The 24795-nt window shown below is 31.7% G+C and overlaps 1 protein-coding gene across 6 annotated transcripts in view; it reads left to right on the top strand.

Moving 5' to 3' along the window:
• Window positions 1-24795, top strand: part of DPH6 (diphthamine biosynthesis 6) — a 505514-nt gene that overhangs the window by 235395 nt on the left and 245324 nt on the right. For 5 of the 6 annotated variants that reach the window (XM_074235050.1, XM_074235049.1, XM_074235048.1 and 2 more), the window contains exon 8: window positions 8914-9001. In XM_074235050.1, the coding sequence (XP_074091151.1) occupies window positions 8914-9001 (88 nt within the window). Of the gene's footprint in view, window positions 1-8913; window positions 9002-9286; window positions 12957-24795 lie in introns of those variants that run through there. The other variant, XM_074235053.1, reaches the window with a different exon arrangement.

Below are 24795 nucleotides of genomic sequence, written 5' to 3'. Positions count from 1 at the left end.
TTATTCCTTTGTACATGCCTTTTAACAAAATACTGATGTAAACTAGAAGTAAATAGTATGTTAAAATTTAGAAAATGTCTCATAAATATATTACAAAATTTTTTTCACCTTGTGAAAGATTACCACAGGGTTTTCTTTACAATTGGGCAAGATTTCTTTTTCATTCAAGTGGGATTTCTTGAATTTTTGTATTACTTATTATGTGCTACTCTATACCAAGTCCTGTTCTAGACAATACAAAGATAGAAAAATGTGCAGCACTCATCTTATGTGGAGATGAGACTTCTGCACAAGTGAGAAGTACCATAAAAGTGGCACCAGAAAAGTGTAGCAGAAGTTGAGAGGAAAGATTATTCACTTCTGGCTCATTTGAGTAGGATGCATAGACTTTGTGAGCTCAATTTTTGTATTTTTATTATTGAAGCAGTTGAGCAACCTAGCAATTTAGTGGGTTATATGAATGATATTGAGAAAGATAATTACTGAATCAATAATATCTAATGATTCCAGAAATATATTTGTATAACTTAGAGTATAGTGAAGGATACATATGTTAGCATGATTCTAGCCAAACCAAGCAGAGAATGTAGAAGCAGAAAGAGAAATTGCTAAATAATTGACTTTTTTTCTGTAATCTCTCATCTCCTCCCACCACTTCCTGGTGTACTTAGTTGCCGTATACCCAAAATGTTTAAGAGGTTAATGCTGACTTCCAAACTGGTACTGACACTGGAAGATCAGTTTTTGCTACTGATCTGTCTGCTATTTGAGGGAAATTTTGAGGAGGGTAAACTAAAAAAGATCTTTATTTTATCTCACAGATCCTGTGATCTTAAAAATGTTCTTGTCTTCTCCATAACTGTGCCTTGGTCACTACCTTAAGTTGGATAATGCCTAAAACCCATAACTTGGAATTCATTAATGAGACCTATTTAACAACCTCCCCTGTTGTTTCTGAAATTAGAGTTGCATTTCACAATCAGCAAATCACCAGTGAGTGTTCTTCAGACCAAAATAATCAAACAGTAGATCTTATTTATAATTACGAGACCATTTTATTTCTTTTTCCTAGAAGCAGTTTTGTTGTTCAGTTGATACATTTTGATTTTTTACCACTGTCATTTCCCCTATCTATCCCCAATATTACTTTGTAATGAATAAAAACATTTAAGTAGAATTGATAGACCTCAGATAATTTCAAATGTTAAATGCAACATTCATAATCCACTACTTCTCTAGCAAGAGAAGATGTATTTCATTATTGATTCTTCTGTATTGTTTGATTACTGTAATTAATTGGAGGTTAGCTGTCATGTGTTGTATTTTTCTTAAGTTTTTATAGTCATTATCTGTATTGAATTACTTATTCTTCTTGCTTCATCCTTTTATCAGTTTATCAAGCCTGTTTCATATTTCTCTGAATTCTTCACACTCATCATTTTATACTACACATTAAGGTTTTATTGCATTCACATGAAACTGGTTTGTCAACCATTCCTCATTTAATGGATACCTGCTTTGACTCTAGTTTCTTACTGTGGCAAAAAAAAGTATTCTGCTTTCTCTTTTTGACCTTCTTGAAATCTATGCCCACCGGGGAGTGAGCTCTCTGAGTGAAGTAGTATGAACAGTAGTCACTTTTTCTGTTTAGCAAAATATTTGGAGCAATTCACAAAAATATCAATAGCAAAATAGTGTGCCTATCTCTCTATAATAACTAATATTAGATATTATCATCTTTATTATCTCTGAACACTTGGAGTATAGTGAGCTGATACTTTGTAGTGTTGAATTTTACTTCTTTTACCAGTAATTTGGAGTAATCATTTTTATCATAATCAATGGTCTGTAATTTATTCAAAATCTGTTTCTGTCCTTTGAAAAGATTTATTTATTCATCTTTTATGCCTGTAAATGATATGTGTTTTTTCTTATTCTAGTTGCATTGTTTTCGTTAGTGCATAAGCTGTTAAATTTTGGATAACTGAAATTATCTTTTATAATGTATTGTTTCTTCTTTTTTGATGAGAAATTTTCATCCTAGCCATGGTTGTGCAATGTACCTACTTCCCTTTTCTTTTAACTTTGACTTGACTTTTTAATATTAAACTAACATGACATAATGAATAAAGACCTGGCTTTGGAGTGAGAAAGACCTAGGTTCAAGTTCTTCCTCCAACAAATACTAGCCAAATAACCTTGGGCAGATCACTTAATTTCTCAATCCTCTATTAACTCTTTAAGACTTTAAGCTATTGAAAAAGTTCTGTTCTGAATCAGGAGTGGCAGTATTCCCACCAAAGAATTTCTTTTATTAATTATATCACAAGTCCAATCTCTTTTTATATTTATATTTGTCCTTCATTCTGGAAGAAGACCATGACATCAGGGAGGTGATGTCATAACAAGCACTGAATTGGATTTGAGGAGGTGCTGTGCTGAGTCACCAGCCTTGCTTTCTCCTCTAGAACCAGCTGGATCCAGTGGCCAGATATAAATGATGCCCAAGATCACACAGCTACAAAGTGTAAAATGTTTGAGACCGGTTTGAATTCCTGTCCTCCTGACTTCAAAGTCAGTGCTCTATCCACTGAGCCACCTAACTAGTTCTTATATCTATCTAGATCTAATTTTAGTAGATGGTTTGGTCTAAATCTAATTTTTTTTAAACTCCTTCCCACTTTTCCTAGCAATTTTTTTTTTAGGTTTTTGCAAGGCAAATGGGGTTAAGTGGCTTGCCCAAGGCCACACAGCTAGGTAATTATTAAGTTTCTGACACCGGATTTGAACCCAGGTACTCCTGACTCCAGGGCCATTGCTTTATCCACTACGCCACCTAACCGCCCCTTCCTAGCAATTCTTGCCAAGTAAAGAATCATTCTTCAAAAACTTTTCAAATGCCTGTTCACAATAATATTCATGTTTCTGAAAGAAAAAAGTGTTCCAAAAGTGAGTAACTAGAATGGAAAATGAGAACATTTAAAAACCTAATAGAAGTTATTGATTATAGTTATTCAATTTAAGAAGCATTGAGTAACAACTATTTGCAAAACATGCTTGAATAGTGGATAAATTGATATTTTAAATAAGTATTATTTTTCTTAGAAATCTTAACTATCAAATTTTGGGAAGTTTTTAGATTTTTTTTTAATTTAGTATCAACCATGCTGGCAAATATATTGCTTCAAAATTTCAAGATTCTAAACCAGAACTATATTAGAAGCTCTTTGTAAACAAGGACTTTTGAAGATATGAAAGTGTTATGACTAAAACATTTTGAATTATTCCCTTGATGTCAGTTAATATGTGCTGTCAGTCTTCTCTAGATTAAACTTTCAGCTCCTAAAATATATTCATTTTCTTTCTGAGACATGCGGATAAGAAGGAATTTTTCATGCTGGTGCTCATCTAGATAGACCATTTGCAAGATATGATTAAATTCAAAGTATAACTTCTTAATTATTTTTCTCTTTTTATTTTTTAATAAAGTCATAGGAGTAGTGCATCTTTTAGTCAACAGAGCTGATAATTAGCACTGATAGGAAAGGGATCACTGAACTTTTTATTCTTTTTCCAAAGGCAAAATATTTCTCTAGGAGGAATTTAAAGAAATATATTTTAGCAAAAATATTAGTGGTTATAACATTTTTTAAAAATTTGGAAAATTCCTTCAGTTTTTGTATTGTGGGATATATCTAGACTCTTATAGGTTATTGTTAAAATAACATTTTGAAAATATTCTTTTTTTTCAAGTAAGATCCTCAAAATATTATTTCTTATTTTAAACTGGGCAAAATAAGTTGGAAACTTGCCTAAAATGATGACAGAGTAACCTGTGGGTTAAGGACTTGACTTCACTAAGGTGGCAGAAGCATTAATTTTTTCAAAATTTTTACAGCAAGTCTGATTTTGATTTCTTCCTCTCTTCTTATTGAATTCGGAAAACTAAAGTTTGATCAACTGAACCTCTAGAAAGTTAAATAATAAACCTTTGTTGAATATATATGTTAGGGGTGGCTAGGTGGCATAGTGGGTAAAGCACTGGCCCTGGAGTCAGGAGTACCTGGGTTCAAATCCGGTCTCAGACACTTAATAATTACCTAGCTGTGTGGCCTTGGGCAAGCCACTTAACCCCGTTTGCCTTGCAAAAACCTAAAAAAAATTAAATTAAATTAAAAAATGAATATAAATGTTGACAATTATGTAGCACTTTCCATGTGCCAGACTCTTGGCCAGGTGCTTTACCATTATTATTTCATTTGATCCTCACAATTAGCTTGCAAGGAAGGTGCTATTATTATCGCCATTTGGCAGATCAAAAAACACACCAACAGATATTAAGTGATTTGCTCAGGGTCACAAGACTATGAAGTTTCTTGAGGCCACATTTGAACCCAGGTCTTTCTGACTCCAGCCCTAGTATTCTATCTACTGCATCAAATTCTGCCCAACTATGTGACATTGGAATTACAAAATTGGAAGAAGAAGAAGAAAAAAGTCTTTTTTGTATCCAAGGCATTCTATATTGTAGAGGGAGTCTCAGAAGATTTTTGAGAATGGGAGTCACATGTTCTCTGTCTTTGGAAAACTACTTTGGCAACTGTGGAAGATGAATTGGAAAGAGAAAAGACTAGAAATAGATAGACTATTCATCCAATTATCGAGATGTGATCAGATTTTAAACAGTTAGTATGTAAATACTAGAGAAGGGATTTGAGAGGTAGAATCCAGAAGACTTAGTAACTTTAGATTTGAGAAGGGACAGTGAGAACTGGGGAAAATCTAATGTCTTTCTAAGTCTGCATACTTTTGTGGTTGGGAAGGTGGTATGCGCCCAGTAGATATAGGCTCTTTATTTTTAATCTTGACTTTTTAGTGGTCTAAGGATTCTGTTGTCAGGTCAGTTATTTTTGCAGTTAGTTATATATTAAATTCCTTATATATTCTTCTCTATTTTTATCTTTTTCACTTCATTTTAATATTTTTTTCTTATAGAATCATTAGCTTCTGTTCTCATTTTAGAGTTTGTTACTTGGGAAAAGTGTGTATTTCTTGTGCCATGCTGTTAATTCTCTTTCTAATTTTTCCATTAGCTTTTATTTATTTTCTATTTTTTTTCCTTCACATCTCTCATTTCATTTATAAAAATGTCACTTTTTTGTTTTTCTTTTTTAATACTTGCTTTATCTTTTCCAGGAATTTGAGCACATTTGATGTTTTTCTTAGAAGTTTTACTTGTAGTTATTATGGAGTCATTCAAGTCTTCTGAGTTTCTGTCTTGAGTGTCTCTATCACTATAATAACTTTCTGTGATGGGCTTTTTTGTGGTTGTTTGCTTTTTCTTCCAACCTACATCCCAGATTTCAGAATTCATTTTAAAGCTAATCTCTTTTCACTTCTGGAGAGAGGATGTAGACTTATCCTTCCTAGGGTATTGAGTGTTGTGTTATTTCAGGCACTCAGGGACAGTTCACAAGGGGGACCTGTAAACTTTCACTGTCCCGAAGTGCTGATCCTGGACAAGTCTAATTACTTGCCTTCCTCATCTGAGCTCTGCAAATTCCTGACCTGGGTTTGAGCAACAAGAGACTACCGCTAGATTCTATTAGTTAAGAGTGGAAGAACTGGAGGCTTTACTTTGGTCTTGGAATTCTGCATTTAGTCTTCTTTAAGCTACATATTGAGCTTGAACTTGGAACTGAAATCTCACTGCATTCCTGGGATCAGAAACCAAAAAGCTGCAATTTTCATCTTAATTTGTTTCTTGTGCAGTCCATAGGGTAGGATTTGCATCTTCTTTTCACTATGAAGCCCTGTCATAGGTTCCTTCTTCAATGCACTCTGAATCTGTTATTCAGTATTTATTAGTAGGTGATAAGGTTGCATTTTCATACCTGTTCCCATATCACATGCAAGTTTTTATATCTCTATACTAGATATGAACTCTTTTTTGCCTGGAATGCTCTTCTCTGCTGCACTCCTGGCCAAACCCCTTCCAAACATTTAAATGTCAATCATTCAAAAATATTATCAGAAAAAACTTCACCCTGGAGTCAGGAGTACCTGGGTTCAAATCCGGTCTCAGACACTTAATAATTACCTAGTTGTATGGCCTTGGGCAAGCCACTTAACCCCGTTTGCCTTGCAAAAACCTAAAAAAAAATCCCTATAACCTCTATCAAACTTGATTTATATGTACTGGTATTGAAAAAGAAGTTTTTAAAAATTACATATCCTTATATTTTGTTTAAAAACTAAATGTTCTTTTTTTATGTACAGTCAGATTTTTATTGTTATTTTGTTACATTTCATCATAGTTCATAAAATAATTATATTTTATATTGTACTCATTGACAATATAAATAAATGCTAAATTCTGTATGTGGCCCTTAACAAGTTTTTATTGGACAGTATGACCCAGAAGAAAAGCGATTCAATACCTATGTGTTATACCAATCCAAAAAAGAAACATTACTTTTCAGAACTACATAAAATAGCAAAGTTCATTTGAAGGAACTAAAGTTAAAAAATTTCAAGGGAAATAATGCATTTTTAAAAAAGATCTTAATATTACCTTTCAGATTTTATAATATAATGAGTATATGTATGTATATAAAAATATATACATACATATATGTAAGTATGTGTTTATATATACATATATGTAAGTATATATTTATATATATATATAATAAAGCACTAATCGTTAGCAGCTATTTGGTAGTTGTTTGAAAAAAATAGAAAGTCTGTAAGTAGATTGGATAATCAGATTCTGAATGAAGAATATGAATATAGTAGTCCTTTGTATGATAAAACCAAGAACTCAAAGAACTGAGGAAAGGATTAGGATGAAGCTAGAATAGGATGAAGAAAATTTCAAGCCTTTTGAGAAAAACTTTTTTAGATCAACATTTACCATTTTGGAGAAGACACTCAAGCAAATAATTGACAATTTCAGAAAAGATTCCTTTTGACAATAAAAAAGTACATTTAAAAAACATCAGATATTACTCCACCCTTCAAAGTGGCAAAGATGATTAAAAAGATCAATTTGGGTAGACTTATTTGGAAAGACAGTAGTACAATCCTGATGGACCTCTGAATTGCTCCAACAATTCTGGAAATCAGTTTGAAATTACAAGAGAAAAATCATTGCACTCTTTGTGCATTTTGAATTGAAAATCTAGTGCTAGGCATATTTCCCCAAGAAGATCATAATAAATTTGCCTAAATATTTATCATAGTAATTTTTATGATAACAAAAGATTAGAGACAAAGAGGTCACGACCCCTTGGAGTAGCTGAACAAATTGTAACCTATCAATGTCAATCCATAATCAAAGTCAAGAATTTAGAGATATGAATCAGTTTCTTTATATTGCTACTTAAAGTTTATAAAACTACATATATATGTATATATTTGTAGATATATTTATATAGCTATTAAAGATTAAAACTGCACTAAAACTATTGATACTATTACATTACAACATTACATGTAAACATGTCTGCATGCATGCCTACATACATATGTACATATGTACATGCAATCTCATTTGATCTTCAAAGCATCTCATAGAGATTAGGTGCTCTTACTATCCCCGTACTATAAGTCACTATTATAGAATTGTCAGGTGAAGTTAAAAGTGTATAAAGTCAAGTTTACATATTGGGTAAAAAAGTCAGAAAAACAGGTGATAAATAAAGAGAGAGAATTTGAATGATTTTAAATACCTGAATTCAGTCAGTCATGCCTCTTTTTTCCATCTGAACCTGACAGAGGTTGCAAATAATCACCTGGAATTTTTTTAATATACTATTTCTCTTAGGATATAAGAAGAGTAGTTTTTGTTTTGCTTTATTTTTCATTTTATGAGAGTCACTCCAAGAATTTCTTTTAGCAATGAGATTATTTTTAATACTAAGGTCACATCCAAGAATGATATTTGATCAATGAATTATGCCAATAAAAATAGGTATTATTTGTATCAGTACCTGTAGAGAATTGGGAGAATGCAGACTCTGTTAATAAAATTTAAAATTAAACTTAACACTGTGGAACTAATATGTCTAGAGTTTCTACTGTTGTCACCAGTGCATGTTAGTAATATAAGTTCTGTCAAGAAATCTTTATCATCAGTGATATCAGATTTTTATATTATGATACTAATTCTTTTATAACCATAGCATTATATAAACAATAATATTGGTTCTCACAACATTAAGGAAAGGAAAAGGATTTATGGGTTTTTTAATTATGTTGAAATGTGAACCAGAATAGCTTTTTTTAAAGAAAGACAAGTTTAAAAAAATGATTTATGAATAATGCTAGTTATTCATATGTCTTTAAAGGGTAACTGATAAAATTTGAGCAAATTACATGTATCCAAATGGTGCCAACAGTTCATACCATTTTACCTGAATGTGGTAATTACAATGTCAGGCAATCAGTTTTAATAGCAACGATATTGCAGTGTGAAAAGTTCATAGAGAATTTAAAAACCATCACTGGTATTGCTTTTATCAAGGATAATTGAGATTTTCTGTGAAACACTATAGGAATTATCCAAACTGAAAAGAATAATGAAGATAAAGCACTATTGTTTAATGTTTATGCCTTACTAAGAAATTTTATGAAAGAAATAGAATTTAAGTTTGAAATCCAGTATTTGGGGCTCTTAAAATGAACCTATTTATTTTACAAAGATAAATTAATTTCTCTTTATAAACTTTAAAATCTCAGTATTTCCAAACCAGTTCCAAATAGATCTTGGATGTAGGGGGGGTAGGGGGCGGAAAGGAGGGCATAAGATTTCTTGGAGCCCCATAGTAAGAGAAAGAAGTCATCAACATTTCCTGAAAAGTTAGCAAATTCATGATAATATATTCCATCGACGTCATTTATGTCTTTCAGGGACTCATCAGAAGTAGTTTTGCATTCACCTGATGCCTTTGCGCCTGTGGCTTATCTTCGTTTTTTAGAATTACATTTGGAAGAAAAGGTAAGTCTTTCTGACTTATAGATCCACTTGATATGGTCTACATGTAAATGAAATATCCAAATACAAGGGAGGAACTCAGTTACCTTAAGTACTTTTTCCAGATATTTGATATCAAATAATGAATCAATAAAGAAGAAGTTTACAACAACAAAGAGGTGGGCATTTAGAGCAAGTTCTTAGAATGACATAACTAGTTGGAAAAAAGTTGGGGAAAGTGAAGAGAGAATTTGAAGAGGTAGTAAGTATAAGGCTAATAATCTCTAGTGTATTCTCCCTTTATTGTAGCTATCAGTTTATTCAGATGCCCCACTACTCCCTGGAAGGTGACAATGAATTGTGCTCTGGATTCAACTATCTCCCTAAGGTTTCTAAGTGTGGATTTCAGTATTGTCAAGCTGCTACAATTAAACGTATATCAAACTGGGAGTTGATCTGTCTTGGGTTTGTGCTTCAGAATCAAACAAGGCTACTTCCTTACAAGTGCATTCAAAACTTCTCCCTTCTCTGATGGTTTGCTTAGTAATGTTTTCTGTGCATTTATTACAGTTAATTCAAATCATGTGATCTTTTCTTCAGACCATTTTTGCCCCCCACCATGCATCTTCATCCTGAGTATATCAACTTTCAGGTAGATAATTTAGTGTTTTGTATGCATGTATACCGTACACTTTTTTGTCTCCTTCCTGCCTTGCAATAAAACTAGTCCTGCACTGAGCAGACCCTCAGGTTTCTGCTTACAGAAAAGCCAGGTGCTCAAAGGCACTGATTTGCATTTAGATTTAGTTTCTAAAATTTTCAAAATCCCTAATGCCTGACTACTATGCCGCAACTAATTATATGAAGAATGATTAAAATTTATTGGCATAAATTATTTAATTCAGCTGACATTTCTATATAGGAATACTCTGTATTTACTTTTTTTGAACTTTTCATTTTCAGTATCTTTTTTCCAAATTACATGGAAATCTATACATTCTGCAGAAGAAATTGTTTTCATGTAGGTGCTTTAATGGAATTTTAATTTCATATGATGAAATTGATTACTTTATCCACTAATACCTCCAATCTTTTCACCTTTCTCATTCTCATTCTTCACCTTTCATTCACATCACTAAAACCCTCTATAGCTTAAATGTCATCTGATTCTCTTTTGTTATTTTTCTTTCCCCTTTCCTATTTATCTCTTCTATCACTATCTTCTTTTTTTTTTATTATACATGCTATTCTTTCTCTTCTCTGACCAATTTATCTTCCATTTTGAATCCAGTCATCACTGTACAGTAGTGTTTAAGATGAGGGTGAAATAATAACCATTTAATTTCAGTAGTGAAATTCACTGCACTCATTTTCAACAGTAAATTTTATTATTTTTGTTGGACCCAAATTTGATTCTGAAGTATTCTTATATTTTGGTAGAACAAGAAAATATCACTTACTCTTGCTTATTATGTTACAATTAATAATAAATTGCATCTTTGTGAAATTCTGAATAATTACATGTATCAAGTGGAAAGAGTTAATTAAGTTGTTTCTTTGGAGCTTTTGTATTATTTCTTATTATATGAGAGATTTCTTATCAATACCCAGATCTAGTGACACTAATCCCCAAATAACAATGAATTGCTTTGCTATCCTTTTTTTTTATTGAGATTGTATGTTATTTGTATTTCCTTCAAATCCCTACTAATTTAATTGCTGTATTTTGAAGTTATTTCTTCTTTATATATTTCACTATAAAAACTTGCTTTCCTGACATAATTTTTTAATATTTATATTATAATTATGGCAGCTAGGTGACACAGTGGTTAGGGTGCTAGGCCTGGAATCAGGAAGACTGACCTTTCTGAGTTCAAATCTGACTTTAGATATTTACTAGCTGTGTGACCCTGAACAAATCATTTAACCCTGTTTGTCTCCACATATTTTCCAAGAAAATCCCAAATGAGGTAACAAAGAGTCAGACATTTGAAAAAAGATAAAAGAAACACACTGTACTATCCATTGTTGTCATTCACTTCATTTACTTCTTTGAACTTTCATTGTTAAATATTTCAACCAAATTGAAATGTAAAATGGTCTTTTTGAGATGTTAGGATATCTTTCATTAAAATTCTACCCCAATGTCTCATCATGGTTTGAAGGGCATCCCAGGTTATTAAATTAGTTAGTTGAACAGAAGTTAAACTATACCAGTGTAAAACATTTTTTGATACAGATAATGATGTCTTGTGTTTATCATCAGAGGCCAAGAAACAACACTTGAATTTTAAATGAACAATAGATATTTTGAAATAGGTCAAGCAAGTAATGAAGTAATTGCATAGGAAGATATTATGACTCACCTACATGAAGGGCTAACTTACAGTGATTATACCATCAAATGGTTGAATTTTAATTATTATTTTTGAAAATTATGATTTTAGGTAAATAATTTTATTTCTCTGTCTATATATCTTCAACTTGTAAGGGATGAGACTAAATTTTATTATTTCTGAAATCCTGTCTGGATCTAAAGGTCTACAATTCTGGGTGCCACTAGGACAGTATTTTCATATGTATTAACATTTAAATTTTTCTATTAAATATTCCAGTTATTTAAAATATCTTTAAAGTAAATAATTTGTATTTAAGCTAGTGTGAAAATTATGTCAAACATGTGATCATAAACTAAATAAACTGAATAACAAAAAAGTCCAGGGGGAAAAACATAGAAATATTTCTTTGAGGCCACTGACTTTATTGCTTATGGCAGACCTGATGTTAAAATACACCATACATCTCTTCAATGTGACAGACCAGGAAAAATGAAAAACAAAACTTTATATAAATCAAGCAAAAGATTGTATTAAAATGCATAACCTTTTACATACCAATCAAGATTTTACTTTTATCTCTTCGGAAGCTCTTTCTACTTACGTAGATATTTTAGATTTTTGTCAGAGCTTCAGATTTTCAACATAGGGAATAAATTTCAAATTCGTTGTAGACAAAGCCATTATATTCTGTTTTTTATAAATATTTTATTTGTTTTCCAATTATATACATTAGTAGTTTATACCTATCATTTTTTGGTAAAGTTCTAAATTTTACAATTTTTCCCCACCTTCCATTCCCACCTCCCAGCCCCCCTCAGAAGGCAGTCTGATAATCTTTATATTGTTTCCATTAAACACATTGATCAAAATTGAATGTCTTGAGAAAAAAAAAGCATATCCTTGAGGAAAAATAGAGACAGCAAAGTTATGTAGGAACATGAGACAACTTTTTTTTTAATAAAAATTAAAGGTAATAGTCTTCTGATGGAATGAACAAGTCCATTAAGATTGATTATCATCTGCATGTTGCTGTTAGGGTGTATAATGTTCTGATTCTGTTCATCTCAGCATCAGTTCATGCAAGTCTTTGCAGGCTTCACTGAAATCCCATTCCTCCTGGTTTCTAATAGAGCAATAGTGTTCCATCACATACATATACCACAGTTTGTTAAATCATTGCCCAATTGATGGACATCCCCTTGATTTCCAATTCTTTGCCACCACAAACAGAGCTATTATGAATATTTTTTTCAAGTGATGTTTTTACCCTTTTTCATGATCTCTTCAGGATCCAAATCCAGTAGTTGTATTGCTGGATCAAATGATATACACATTTTTTATTGCCCTTTAGGCATAATTACAAATTTCTCTTAAAAGGTTGGATTAGTTCATAGCTCCACCAAGAATGTATTAGTGTCCCAGATTTCCCACATCCCTTCCAACATTATTCATTGTCCTATCTGATCATATTGGCCAGTCTGAGAGGTGTGAGGTGCTACCTCAGAGTTGCTTTAATAGACATTTCTCAAATCAGTAATGATTTAGAACAGTTTTTCATATGACTATGGATCACTTTGATTTGCTTGTCTTTAAAATTGCCTTTGCATATCCTTTGACTATTTAATTGGTTTTTTAATAAATTTGACTCAGTTTTCTATATATTTTAGAATTTTGGAAATACTAGTTGTGAAAATTGTTTCCCAATTTATTACATTTCTTTTGATCTTGGTTGCAGTGGTTTTGTTTTTGCAAAAGTTTTTTTTTAATTTAATGTAATCAAAATTATCTAATTTGGTTTTTGATGATGTTCTCCATCTCTTCCTTGGTCATAAATTCCTTCCCTTTCCATAGATCTGACAGGTAAACTATTCTTGGATCTTCTAGTTTGCTTATAATATTGTCTTTTATGTCTAAATCCTGTATCCATTTTGATCTGATCTTAGTATAGGGTGTGAGATGTTGCTCTAATCCAAGTTTGTGCCCTACTAATGTCCAATTTTCCCAGCAGTTTTTATCCAAGAGAGATTTCTTATCCCAGAAGCTGGAATCTTTGGGTTTATCAAACAGCAGATTACTATAACCATTTCCTACTGTTTCTTTTGCCCCGTCTATTCCACCTGATCCACCACTCTATTTCTTAGCCAGTACCAGACAGTTTTGATGACTGATGCTCTGTAATATAATTTTAGATCTGTTAAGGCTAAGCTACCTTCTTTTGCCCTTTTTTTCATTAAATCCCATTGATATTCTGAACTTTTTGTTTCTCCATGTGAATTTAGTTACAATTTTTTTCAAGCTCAATAAAGTAATTTTTTTGGAAGTTTAATAAGGCACTAAATAAGTTTAATTTAGGTAAAATTGTCATTTTAGTTATATTAGCTCAGCCTATCCATGAGCAATTGATATTTGCCCAGTTATTTAAATCTGATTTTTTGTGAAAATTTTTTATATTATTTTCATAGACTTTCTGAGTCTGCCCTGACAGGTAAACTCTCAAATATTTAATATTGTCTGAAGTTTCTCTAAATGGGATTTCTTTTTCTAGCTCTTGCTACTGTATCTTGCTAGTTGTTTTATATATATATATATATATATATATATATATATATATATATATATATATATATATATACAGAAATGCTGAGGATTTATGTGGATTTATTTTATATCCTGCAACTTTGCTAAAGTTGCTAATTGTTTCTAGTAGGTTTTTGAGATGATTTTTTTAGTATTCTCTAGGTATACCATCCTGCAAAGAGTGAGTTTCATTTCTTCCTTCCCAATTCTAATTCCTTCAGTTTCTTTTTCTTCTCTTATTGCTGAATTTTGCTTATTTTTTCTTATTTTCTTATTTCTTATTTTTTCTTAATTTTCTTATTGCTGAATATTTCTAATACAGTGTTGAATAGTAATGGTGATAATGGGCCTCCTTGTTTCACACCGATCTTATTGAGAATGCCTCTAGCTTATCCCCATTGCATGTAATGCTTGTTGATGGTTTCAGAGAGATACTGCTTATCATTCCAAGGAAAAATCCACTTGCTAATTATTCTAAGGAACACTCCAATTATTCCTACACTCTCTACTGCTTTTAGTAGGAATGGTTGCTGTATTTTGTCAAAGGTTTTTTCAGGATCTATTGATATAATCATATGGTTTCTGATAGATTTGTTGTTGATATAATTAATTATACTAACAGTTTTCCTAATATTGAACCAACCCTGCATTCCTGAGATAAATCCTACTTGGTCATAGTATATTATCCTAGTGATAACTTGTTGTAATCATTTTGCTAAGATTTTATTTAAGATTTTTTTGCATCTATATTCATCAGGGAGATAGGTCTATAATTTTCTTTCTCTGTTTTTAACTTGTAATTACTTTGCTAAGGTTTTATTTTGCATTAATATTCATTAGCAAAATTGATCTATAATTTTCTTCCTCTGTTTTGGCTCTTTCTGGTTTAGGTATCAGTACCATATTAGTGTCATAGAAGAAGTTAGGCAGAGTTCCATCTTCACCTATTTCTCCAAAGAGTTTATATAGAATTGGAACCAATTGTTCCTTAAATGTTTGATAGAATTTATTTGTGCATCCATCTGATCCTGGAGATTTTTCTGGGGGAGTTTCTTCTGAGAATTTCTTTTTCTGAGATATGGTTATTTAAGTATTTAATTTCCTCTTCATTTAACCTGGGCAAGTTATATTTTTGTAAATATTCGTCCATTTCACTTAGATTTTCAAATTTATTGGCATAGAGTTTGACAAAATAATTCTAAATTGTTACTTTAATTTCCTCCTCATTGGTGGTGAGTTCACCTTTTTCATTTATGATACTGTTAATTTGGTTTTCTTTTTTTTAAGCAAATTAACCAAAGATTTATCAATTTTATTGGTTTTTTCATAAAACCAACTCTTGGTTTTATTTATTACTTCAATAGTTTCCTTGCTTTCCATTTTATTAATTTCTCCTTTAATCTTTAAAATTTCTAATTTGGAATTTAATGGGGGGGGGTTAATTTGTTCTTTACTGTTTTTAGTTGCATGCTTAGTTCATTGATTTACTCTTTCTCTATTTTATTCATGTAAGCATTTAAAGATAATATATCACCTAATGACTGCCTTGGCTGTATCCCATTAAGTTTTGGTATGTTGCCTGTTATTGTCATTATCTAGAATGAAATTATTAATTCTATTCATAATTTATTGTTTGATCCACTAAGTCTTTACAATGAGGTTATTTAGTTTCCAATTAGTTTTAGGTCTATCTTTCCATGACCCATAATTTCACATGATTTTTGTTACATTATGATCTAAGAAGGAAGTATCCACTATTTTTGCTTTACTGCATTTATGAGGTTTTTATGCCCTAGTACATGGTCATTTTTTGTGTAAGTGCCATGTATTGCAGAACAAAAAGCATATTCCTTTCTATCCCCATTTAATTTTCTCCAAAGGTGTATCATCTAGGTTTTCTTACATTCTGTTTACCTCCTTAACTTCTTTCTAATTTATTTTATGGTTAGATTTATCTAAATCTGAAAGAGGGAGGTTGAGTTCTCTCACCATATAGTTTTGCTGTCTATGCCTTCCTGTAACTCATCCAGCTTCTCCTCTAAAAATATGGATGCTATATCACTTAATGCATACATATTTAGTATTGAAATTTCTTCATTGTCTATGGTAACTTTCAGAAGGATATAGTTTCCTTTCTTATCTCTTTTAATAATATCTTTTTTGTACTGCTTTGTCTGAGATAAGGATTGCTACCCCTACCTTTTTCACTTCAGCAGAAGAAAAATATATTCTGCTCCAAACTTTTTCTTTTACTCTATGTGTATCTCTACTTCAAATGAGTTTCTTGTAAGCAGCATATTGTAGGATTCTGGTTTTTAATCCCTTTTTTGCTATTCACTTACATTTTATGGGAGAGTTCATCTCATTCACATTCAAAGTTATAATTACTAACTCTTTATTGCCCTCCATGTTATCTTCCCTCTGTATTTTTCTCCCTTTTTCATTTTATCCATATTCCCCAATATTTCTTCTTCTGAATATTATCTCCATCAATGTGCCTACTCCTTTCCTTTTCCTTCACTAAATCTGAAAAGGCTTTTTTTTATCCTGTGTGTTCAGGAAGCCCAATGATTCGTAAAATGCCTCTCCTGGATTTATTCCTCTAGGTCATTCATTTTGCTGATGAGATATTTTATGTTTTCTTCTATTGTTTCGATTTTTTGGTTTTGTTTAACAGATTCTTGTTTTCTCATAAAGTCATTAGTTTCCACAGATTCCATTCTTTTTATTTTAGAGAAGAATTTTCTTCATTTACCTTTTGAAACTCCTTTTCCAATTGATCAATTCTATTTTCCAAGGAGTTTTCTATTTCCCTAATTGTGGTTTTGAGAAAATTATTTTCTTTTTACACTTGTCCAGTTGTATTTTCCAAGGATTTGTTTTCTTCTTGCAAGGTGTGAATTGTCTCTTGCATTTCTTTTTCCCAAATTTTCCAATTGATTTTTAAATTCCTCCTTGATCTCTTCTAAGAAGTCTTTCTGGTCTAGAGACCAATATTTTCTCCTCAGAAGTTCTAGCTGTCTCTGAATTAGTATCTTTGTTCTAAATGTAGCTTTCAATGGGCCCTCCTGTCTCTGGCTTTTCTTCATTTTCCTAGGTTCTTGTGTTGGGCAGGGTCTGGTTCACAGATGTTTGGTGTTGAAATTCCTAGAAGCTTTGCTCACTGGGCTTAGTAAGTCCCAGTGGGCTGGCCAATAGGAGGTGCTATTTGTTCTCTCAAGTGTCTCTTTGAGTGATTTGTGGCTTGCTCCATAGGCCTAGGTGGGGGTAAGGCAGTCAACAGGATCTGGATTATACTGGAATAATCTCCTTATTCTTCACTCAGTAGTAAGAGAGATCTGGTGTCCACACCTGAGCCTGTGGTGGGTGTGTGTGTGTGTGTGTGTGTAAAAGGGGGGGGGGGCATGTTACTATGCTTGTTCTGGAAAGAGTCACTTTCTCCCAAAGGGATTGGGGGTGGGGGAAGGACTCAAATGGAAACCCAGGGACTCTGTTGAAAACATGGGGCTCACAGGCCTGGTCTTCCAGACCAGATGAATTGACCAAAGTGATGTCTAGCCTCACTCTTGAACTCTCCAACCTGCTGTGCTTGACCTCTCCCTCCAACCTCACTGGAGCTCCCCTGCCCACCACTCACATTGTCAAAGCTTCAATACTATTCTCAGGTTAGTCCCAGGCCACCTCTGGGCTGGCTCTCTGCTCTGTGCCCCCAGCTCATCCTTGCTCCCCTGAGACAGACCTTGTTGGGAGATGTTCTTCTCTTGTGTTCTCTGTTTTGTGGATCTAGATTCTGTTATCAGGCTTGATTCATATTAGTTCTGAGGAAAAAAATTCATATTAGTTCAGGAGACCTTAGGACAATGCCTGGCTTTTCTTCACCATCTTGCAAGAAACTCCTTCATCTTGCAAGAAGTTCTCCACCATCTTGTAAGAAGCTATTATATTCTTTATGAGATAAAGCTCATGGAAATGAAGTTCAAACTTTGCTAATAGGAATTAATCATCCTTGGTACTTGAACAGAAAAATATTTTGTTTTTTCTTTTAAATTCCCCAAGGAAAAAAAGTATTGGAACCATTTTGTTTCAGATTAATTTGTTTTATTTCTTGCTAACATTTACTCACATTGTCAGGAAATGGTATTTCAGTCTTATAACCCAGTCTTCATTCACTTTCTGGAATTTTTGCCCTTCAAAACTATCAAATGTTTTGCAACATGCTATTATATGAGATATATTTATATAAATATTATAAAGAAGTGAAAGAGATTTTATCATTTATTTACCGTAACCATAAACAATAGTAGAACAATTTTGAACATAACATTCAGTTATTTCAGACATCATCCATTTATTCAACATTATTAGAGTTACTAGTACTAATAATCCAATCAATTTAATTTAAAGTTAAAGTAGTTGTCAAAATAATTCTTGTATCCTATGCACAATCCTTGCTGTTTGAAAATATTTGAAAATTCCTGTGTCATCAACATGGCTTCAGAGGGATAAATTTTTACTCAAGTTATTCTCAAATAACATCTGCTACTAAATTACAGATGGAATTGTGGTCCATATCAGTAAGAAAATTTCCCATATTGATGAAATTAGTTATTTGATACATTAAAAATTCTACAAAAAAGGAACACAATCATTGCCCACAGTCCTTTAAAAAGTATAGCCCAACAAAGATAAACTAAGATATACAGGAGAAAAAAAGATTTTTAGGACTGTATATTGCCAGAATAACTCAAATTTTTTAATTCTTCCTTCATAAAAATCTATCACAATTGTTGATTGACATCTTTGAGATGAAACTTATTGACTGAATTCTATTTTTTAGAAATTAGTTATAATTGTAGGCATAATTTTAAAGAGATTAGTATCAGTTTATTTCATGAAATTATAAAAAAACCAACCAGATCCATGGAGTGTTATTTCATCTTCAATGTGTCTATTGTAGAGTTTTTTATGTTTCATTTTTATAGCCATAAAAGAATGTTTTATTAGAATATCTTTCTACAATTCTAATTGGTGCTCATGAATGAATTCAAAAGATATCAGATCTGTTTTGCTCTAAAGTTTTCAACATAGATAGATGATGTTCCTTACATTATTTGTTTATGCAGTGTTTCATATTGTTTTATAAGTGATAATTTTATATTATTTGAATTGAATTTTATATTCACTCAGCAATTTTACCTAGTGTTTCTTATTACTATGAAAATAGAAACCATCATTTCCTTTGCCTTTCTAGTGTACATATTTTTCAGATAGGTCCTTTCTTGTTTAACTAAAAAGAGAAATCAGAAACTTGTTTTAGATTCTTTATGTCAGCTCAATGAATCCTTTTGCCTCAAGGAGAATAAATTTTATTCATTTTTATGGTTTACTACATTGCTTTGAAACTTCAAGATGCTTTTTTGCATAAGAACTGAATAGACCTGTGTTTCTTTGCTCGATAACATAGAAAATGAAAAAAAAAGATAGAAAAATACAAAAGTTGTAAGAAAGTTAATTTCTAGATAACTTTTGAGAGATAATTTACTAGATAGAAATATAAATTTCATTTCGTTAATAGCATTCATTTTGATAATATAATAAAGTTTCATTTGTTTCCTTGTCTAAAATCATCACTTGAGGGGCAAGTAGGTGGGACAGTATATAGAGCACTGGCACTGGAGTCAGGAGGACCTGAGTTCAAATTTTTAACCTCATACACTTAATAATTGCCTAGCTGTGTGACCTTGAACAAGTCACTTAACTCTATTGCCTTGTAAAAAAAATCATCACTTGAAAAAGTATAATCTAAAATGCTTCCATTAATGAATCATTTTTCTCCTTTGTTTTCAAATTATTATATTCTCCAGCACAGTGATTATGGAATTCAGGTTGGCAGTTGTCATTAATCCTTTACTGGAATATTTATTTTTATTTATATATATATTATATTTTTATTTTATTAGATATATTTTTTATATTTATTTTTTACTTATAGATAGTATAGTTAGTTAGAAATGTTATGTTAGAGACAAGAAGCCCTTGTTGTTCTAGTAATAGCTCCTACACATACTTGCTTTGTGACTCTGGTTAGATCCTGGTAGAGACACAATCTCTAAATGTCCTTCATAACTGTTTAAGATTTTAAGTTGCTGAAAGAATGCCAATTAAATAATTGTTAGAGAAATTTTTTTCATCCACAAGTTCCCCACACCAATAAATCACACAAATGCAATCCCTGTCCTTATCCTTAATACTTACCTATATATTATTTGAGACAGCTAGATGGCCCAGTGAATAGAGTCCTGGACCTGGAGTCAGGAAGATTCATCTTCTGGCATTCAAGCTGTGTGATGCAAATCAAGTCACTTAACTGACTTGCCTCAGTTTCTTCCTCTATAAAATGAGTTGGAGGAAAAAGACAAATCACTCTAATGTCTTTACCATGAATACCCCAAATAGGATCATGGAGAGTCTGAAATGACTGAAAAACAACCGAACAAACAAATGTGCTATTTATGTGTACTTAATTTTCTTCAATTGTTCATAATTTATTCATTCTTAAAACAAACCTTTATTAATTTCTAACGGTATTCCAGAGAATACTAGGCACTGGGTGAAATACAAAGTTTAGGTATAAGATATGGGCCATACCCTTATGGAATTTTCACCTTTTAGGAAAGAAAGGACACAAATATGGGTAATTATGACACACAATATTGCATGATATGTTCACTAGAGAGCTACAAAATAAAATACTATGTGAGGTAAGGAAAATTATGGAAGGCTTCATATGACATGTCATATTTAAGTTTCATTTTCATGAATGAGATATAAAAATTTCAGTGACATATGACTTGATAAAACCATGTCTAGAGAATTTTGCCCATTTCTAAATATCAGATTTTTTAGGAGGGATATGAGTTAGAAGACAGAAGAGATCAACAGGATGCTGAGAGATGTAGAATAGATGCCATACAAGCATCAATCAAAGGAACAGAATCTTAGCCTAGAGAAAAATAGTTTTAGAGGGAACAAAACTGTCTTCAGATACTTGTAGAAATGGTAGTAGTAGTAGTACTGGCACTAGACTTTCTTTTCTTCTCCTCTCCCCCTTGAACAGTAATGAATAATGAGTAGGAGTAATGAGAAGCAGTCTTGTTTTAAGGAGAAATTTTCTAACAATTAGAACCCTCACAAAGTAGAATGAGCTCTCTTAAAAGATTGTGGGTCCCTCTAACTTACAGATCTTTAAATAGACTTTTTGTTGAAGGGGAAGTACCTCAAATTATTAGATTCTGTGTGAATACCTATCTCAGTCATCTTCAATGTATGGGTATGTGTTCAACAAAATATATGGTTTAGGACTGAGAAAACAAAAGTCCAGTCTCAAGAACTGCACAAAAACTTTACTATTACATACCAGTAATACTTTCTCCAAGAATATAATATCACAAAGATTTATATTGTGCCAATATGTGAATGAATCATCTAAATGCAAGGGGAACGTGTTTTAAAAGATTTTTTTTTCCTAGCAACCAATAGTAAGTGACTAGTAACTACTTCAGGAATCCTCTGAATCATCTGTCTCTAAAGAGTCAAGTCATTGCCCTGTTAAAGCAAAGGTCAAAATTATAACAAACTAGAAGGGAAAATAAAGAAGCAATATAGCAAGCAAGCAAACACAAGAGCTCCGGTATGATCTATTTAAACAAGTCATCAAAGGAAAAAATGAAATGGGAAATGAAATAATCAAAGAGACTGTCAACATTTCTTATGGACATTTAAGGTTAAGCTGTTGCTACAGCAATACCAAAAGAACCTAGAAACAATCTCAAAATTTATTCTCTATAGCTAATGAAGATACCTGATGAGGAGAGACAATACAGGTTTCTAATATAAATGCATTTACAAAATGTTATGGAAGAGCATGATGAAAGATTAAAAATAATACCTCATATCATAACAAAAAACAATGGAGTGAAACGTGAGTTTGCCAAAACTTGGTCAATTGCCAGATTAAAGTAGCTCATAGATTAATCTGGAAGTAGAATAACAACTAAAAAATTGAATTCAGTGTCTCTATAACAATTTTCTTCATTGCTATTGATAGATTTGTATGCTAGCATCTCAGTCTTTAATATGCTTGCTATAAGAGGAAGTAGAGCACTACAGAAGATAAAAAACAATATAAGCAGCCTAAACTAATAAAATATACTGTGCATAGAAGAAATTCATGCTAGAGTTGTCCTTAATTAGGATTAATTTTATGGCACTGAGGAATTGACTCAAAATATTTGAAAGAGGGAAAAATAGCAAATGTTAGAGAAAAATCAATTAGTAACATTATCAAACTGTGATTGAGATGACATCAATGACTATTGACCCTTATGTCTATTTTATCACATTTATAAAATCATAAAAATATTCTACATTTATCATCAAAATATGAGAAAAGAACATGTAGAATTTCACAAATTATGTTAATGCAAGGTGCTCCCAAAAGTCTTAGGGCAGTTTTAAACATATAGCTTAGACACAAAGTTAGCTATATTGTGCAGATAAAATTGTACTTTTTTATGTCATTAATTATAAAAAAGAATTTAGCTCACTAGACCCAGATACAATCTTAAAGGGCACTATCTTCCAGGCATGTTTAGATCATATAAATTTCATGATAGATAACAGTCTCAAATATAACTTTGGTGATTTCTGATTTCTAACAGGATAGGCATAAAAACAGATGTATGCTATATAAACATGTTATTAGGTTTTGTAAGTAGAGTTGAAGAATAACTTCATACATTGATTATGTAGTGAATATACCATATTTTGAGTCAAGAAAAATCTGAGTTCAAATCTAATCTCAGATATTATCTGAGGAAATAATTTAGCCTTTCTCATCTATAGTATCTTTATAACAAGAAAATGTTGTGTTAGGTGACTTTTAAGGTTCCTTCCAGCTCTAAATCTAAGATCCTATTATACTATAATTTTAAAAGACTTAGGAAAAGGTCTTCAGGTAATAATAATATTAATGGCAGCTTACATTCACATAACACTTGAAATTTTACAAAGTGTACTTTACATATATTATTTATTTTGCTAATAACTAAGTACCTTATGGGCGATATGAGAAGACATAGACAAGAGTTAGTAAATTAAAAAATAGGATGGATTGTGTTCTATACCACTATAAAACATAATCTCATCAGTGAGGCTATAGTCCATTAGAGAACTGAAGAACATTTTATACCAAGGAGAGTATTTCTAGCTATAGGATAAAATGCAGTATCCTAGCTTAATATTTCAAGACTCACAATATGATTTCTCACCTACTTCCCAGTCTTATTCCATATTAGTCTTCTTCAGCTACCTTCTATTACAATCAGAATATCCTACTAGCTCTCTGTGACATCCATTCTTTTGTACAAATGACCATTCTTCCCCATATTTGGAATACACTACCTCCTCATCTGTATCATAAAATCTCTGGCTTCCTTTAAGGATAGCTCAAGAATCATTTTCTACACAAGACCTTTCTTTATCCCCCCAAATTATCAGCTTCCTCTTTCTCTTGAAACTACTATGAATTATTTTGCATCGACTTTGTATTTCCTTACTTGTATAACTCTGGTATCCTCAAGTAAAATGAAGTTCACACAAAAAAATTTAAAAAAATGAGGTTCACAAAGACAAGGATTTATTTTTGTCTATCTTAGTTCTTGGTAAGAGCTTAATAAATGTTAATTGAATTTAATCAAGTTTTCTCAATACTTTAAAGGAAAAATGTCTAATATTTCTTAAAATAAACATTCTACTTTTAAATGTCAGTTTATGGTGTTGTGGTACAGCCTAAGTATTAAAATAATCTCAGAACTGGGCACTTACTCTTTTTATATAAGAATTTATTTGGACTCTTTTAACAATTCATTAATGAACAAAATTTTTGTCATTAGATACTAATGTCACAATTAAGGTCTACATAAACTTTTTTTAAAAAGTCTTAACTTGCCAAATGAAATTTATTTGAAGCGTCATACGGCTCTAAGGTAACCAAATAAAATTTGGAGTAAAATTCTATTGAATTTTAACCCAGGAACAGTTGTGTAGGATTGATTTATACATGTACATATACCTATACATATATATATATAATGCATAATATACAATCACATGTCATTTCCCTATCTTTAATTTACTTTTCAAACTTTACTTGTTCATTTAGTTCACATAAAAAAAAGTAATTTACCATTCTGTTTTTTATCATCTGATCATTTCTTCCACTCAGCTAAAGTAAGTCCAGTCAAAGAACATTAGACCTTTTTTGCAATAGATTTTCTTATTAACTTCCTCTTGAACCTCTCCTAGGGAGTGACCTTTCTGTTAGAATTACTTTTCTGAAAAGAATGAGGGAGTTGTAATTGAGCCTTTCCTGAGAACTTTCAAACATAGAGTCTTCACTTAACTGGAGCCTTTCCTTTCCTTTCCTTCTAAAGCCAGACTTTTATGTACATTTTGAATTTCTAGTTTAGACTTTTGACCCAAGTATAATTATAAGCCAGAGGTCAGTTCTATTGCTTACAAGAGAACTTTCAGACTGAAGCAAACATTTTTCTAAAAACAGAGAACATTTATTTTTAAAATATCCTTACCTATTGACCATTTGCATTTCCTTTTTGAAATCAGTGTCCTTTCTTCTTAGAGCTTTTACTCTTATAGTCTGTCTTCTAACCCTTTATCATGAACTGAGATCATAAACCTCTCCAAATTATATACACATTTTAGTATGACAGATTTTGGTGTTGGAAATACATCATTATAGTTGACCTCAGGCTTTGCTGTGGGAAGCATAGCCTGCATTAGACAAAAATAATTGTTATTAAACATATGGAATGGTAACAGTTA

This window comes from Macrotis lagotis, chromosome 4, assembly GCF_037893015.1.
Source record: "Macrotis lagotis isolate mMagLag1 chromosome 4, bilby.v1.9.chrom.fasta, whole genome shotgun sequence".
In the NCBI taxonomy this organism is placed as follows: Eukaryota; Metazoa; Chordata; class Mammalia; order Peramelemorphia; family Peramelidae; genus Macrotis; species Macrotis lagotis.
Note: the sequence above shows the minus strand (reverse complement) of the source record. Positions and strands in the feature narration are given on the sequence as shown.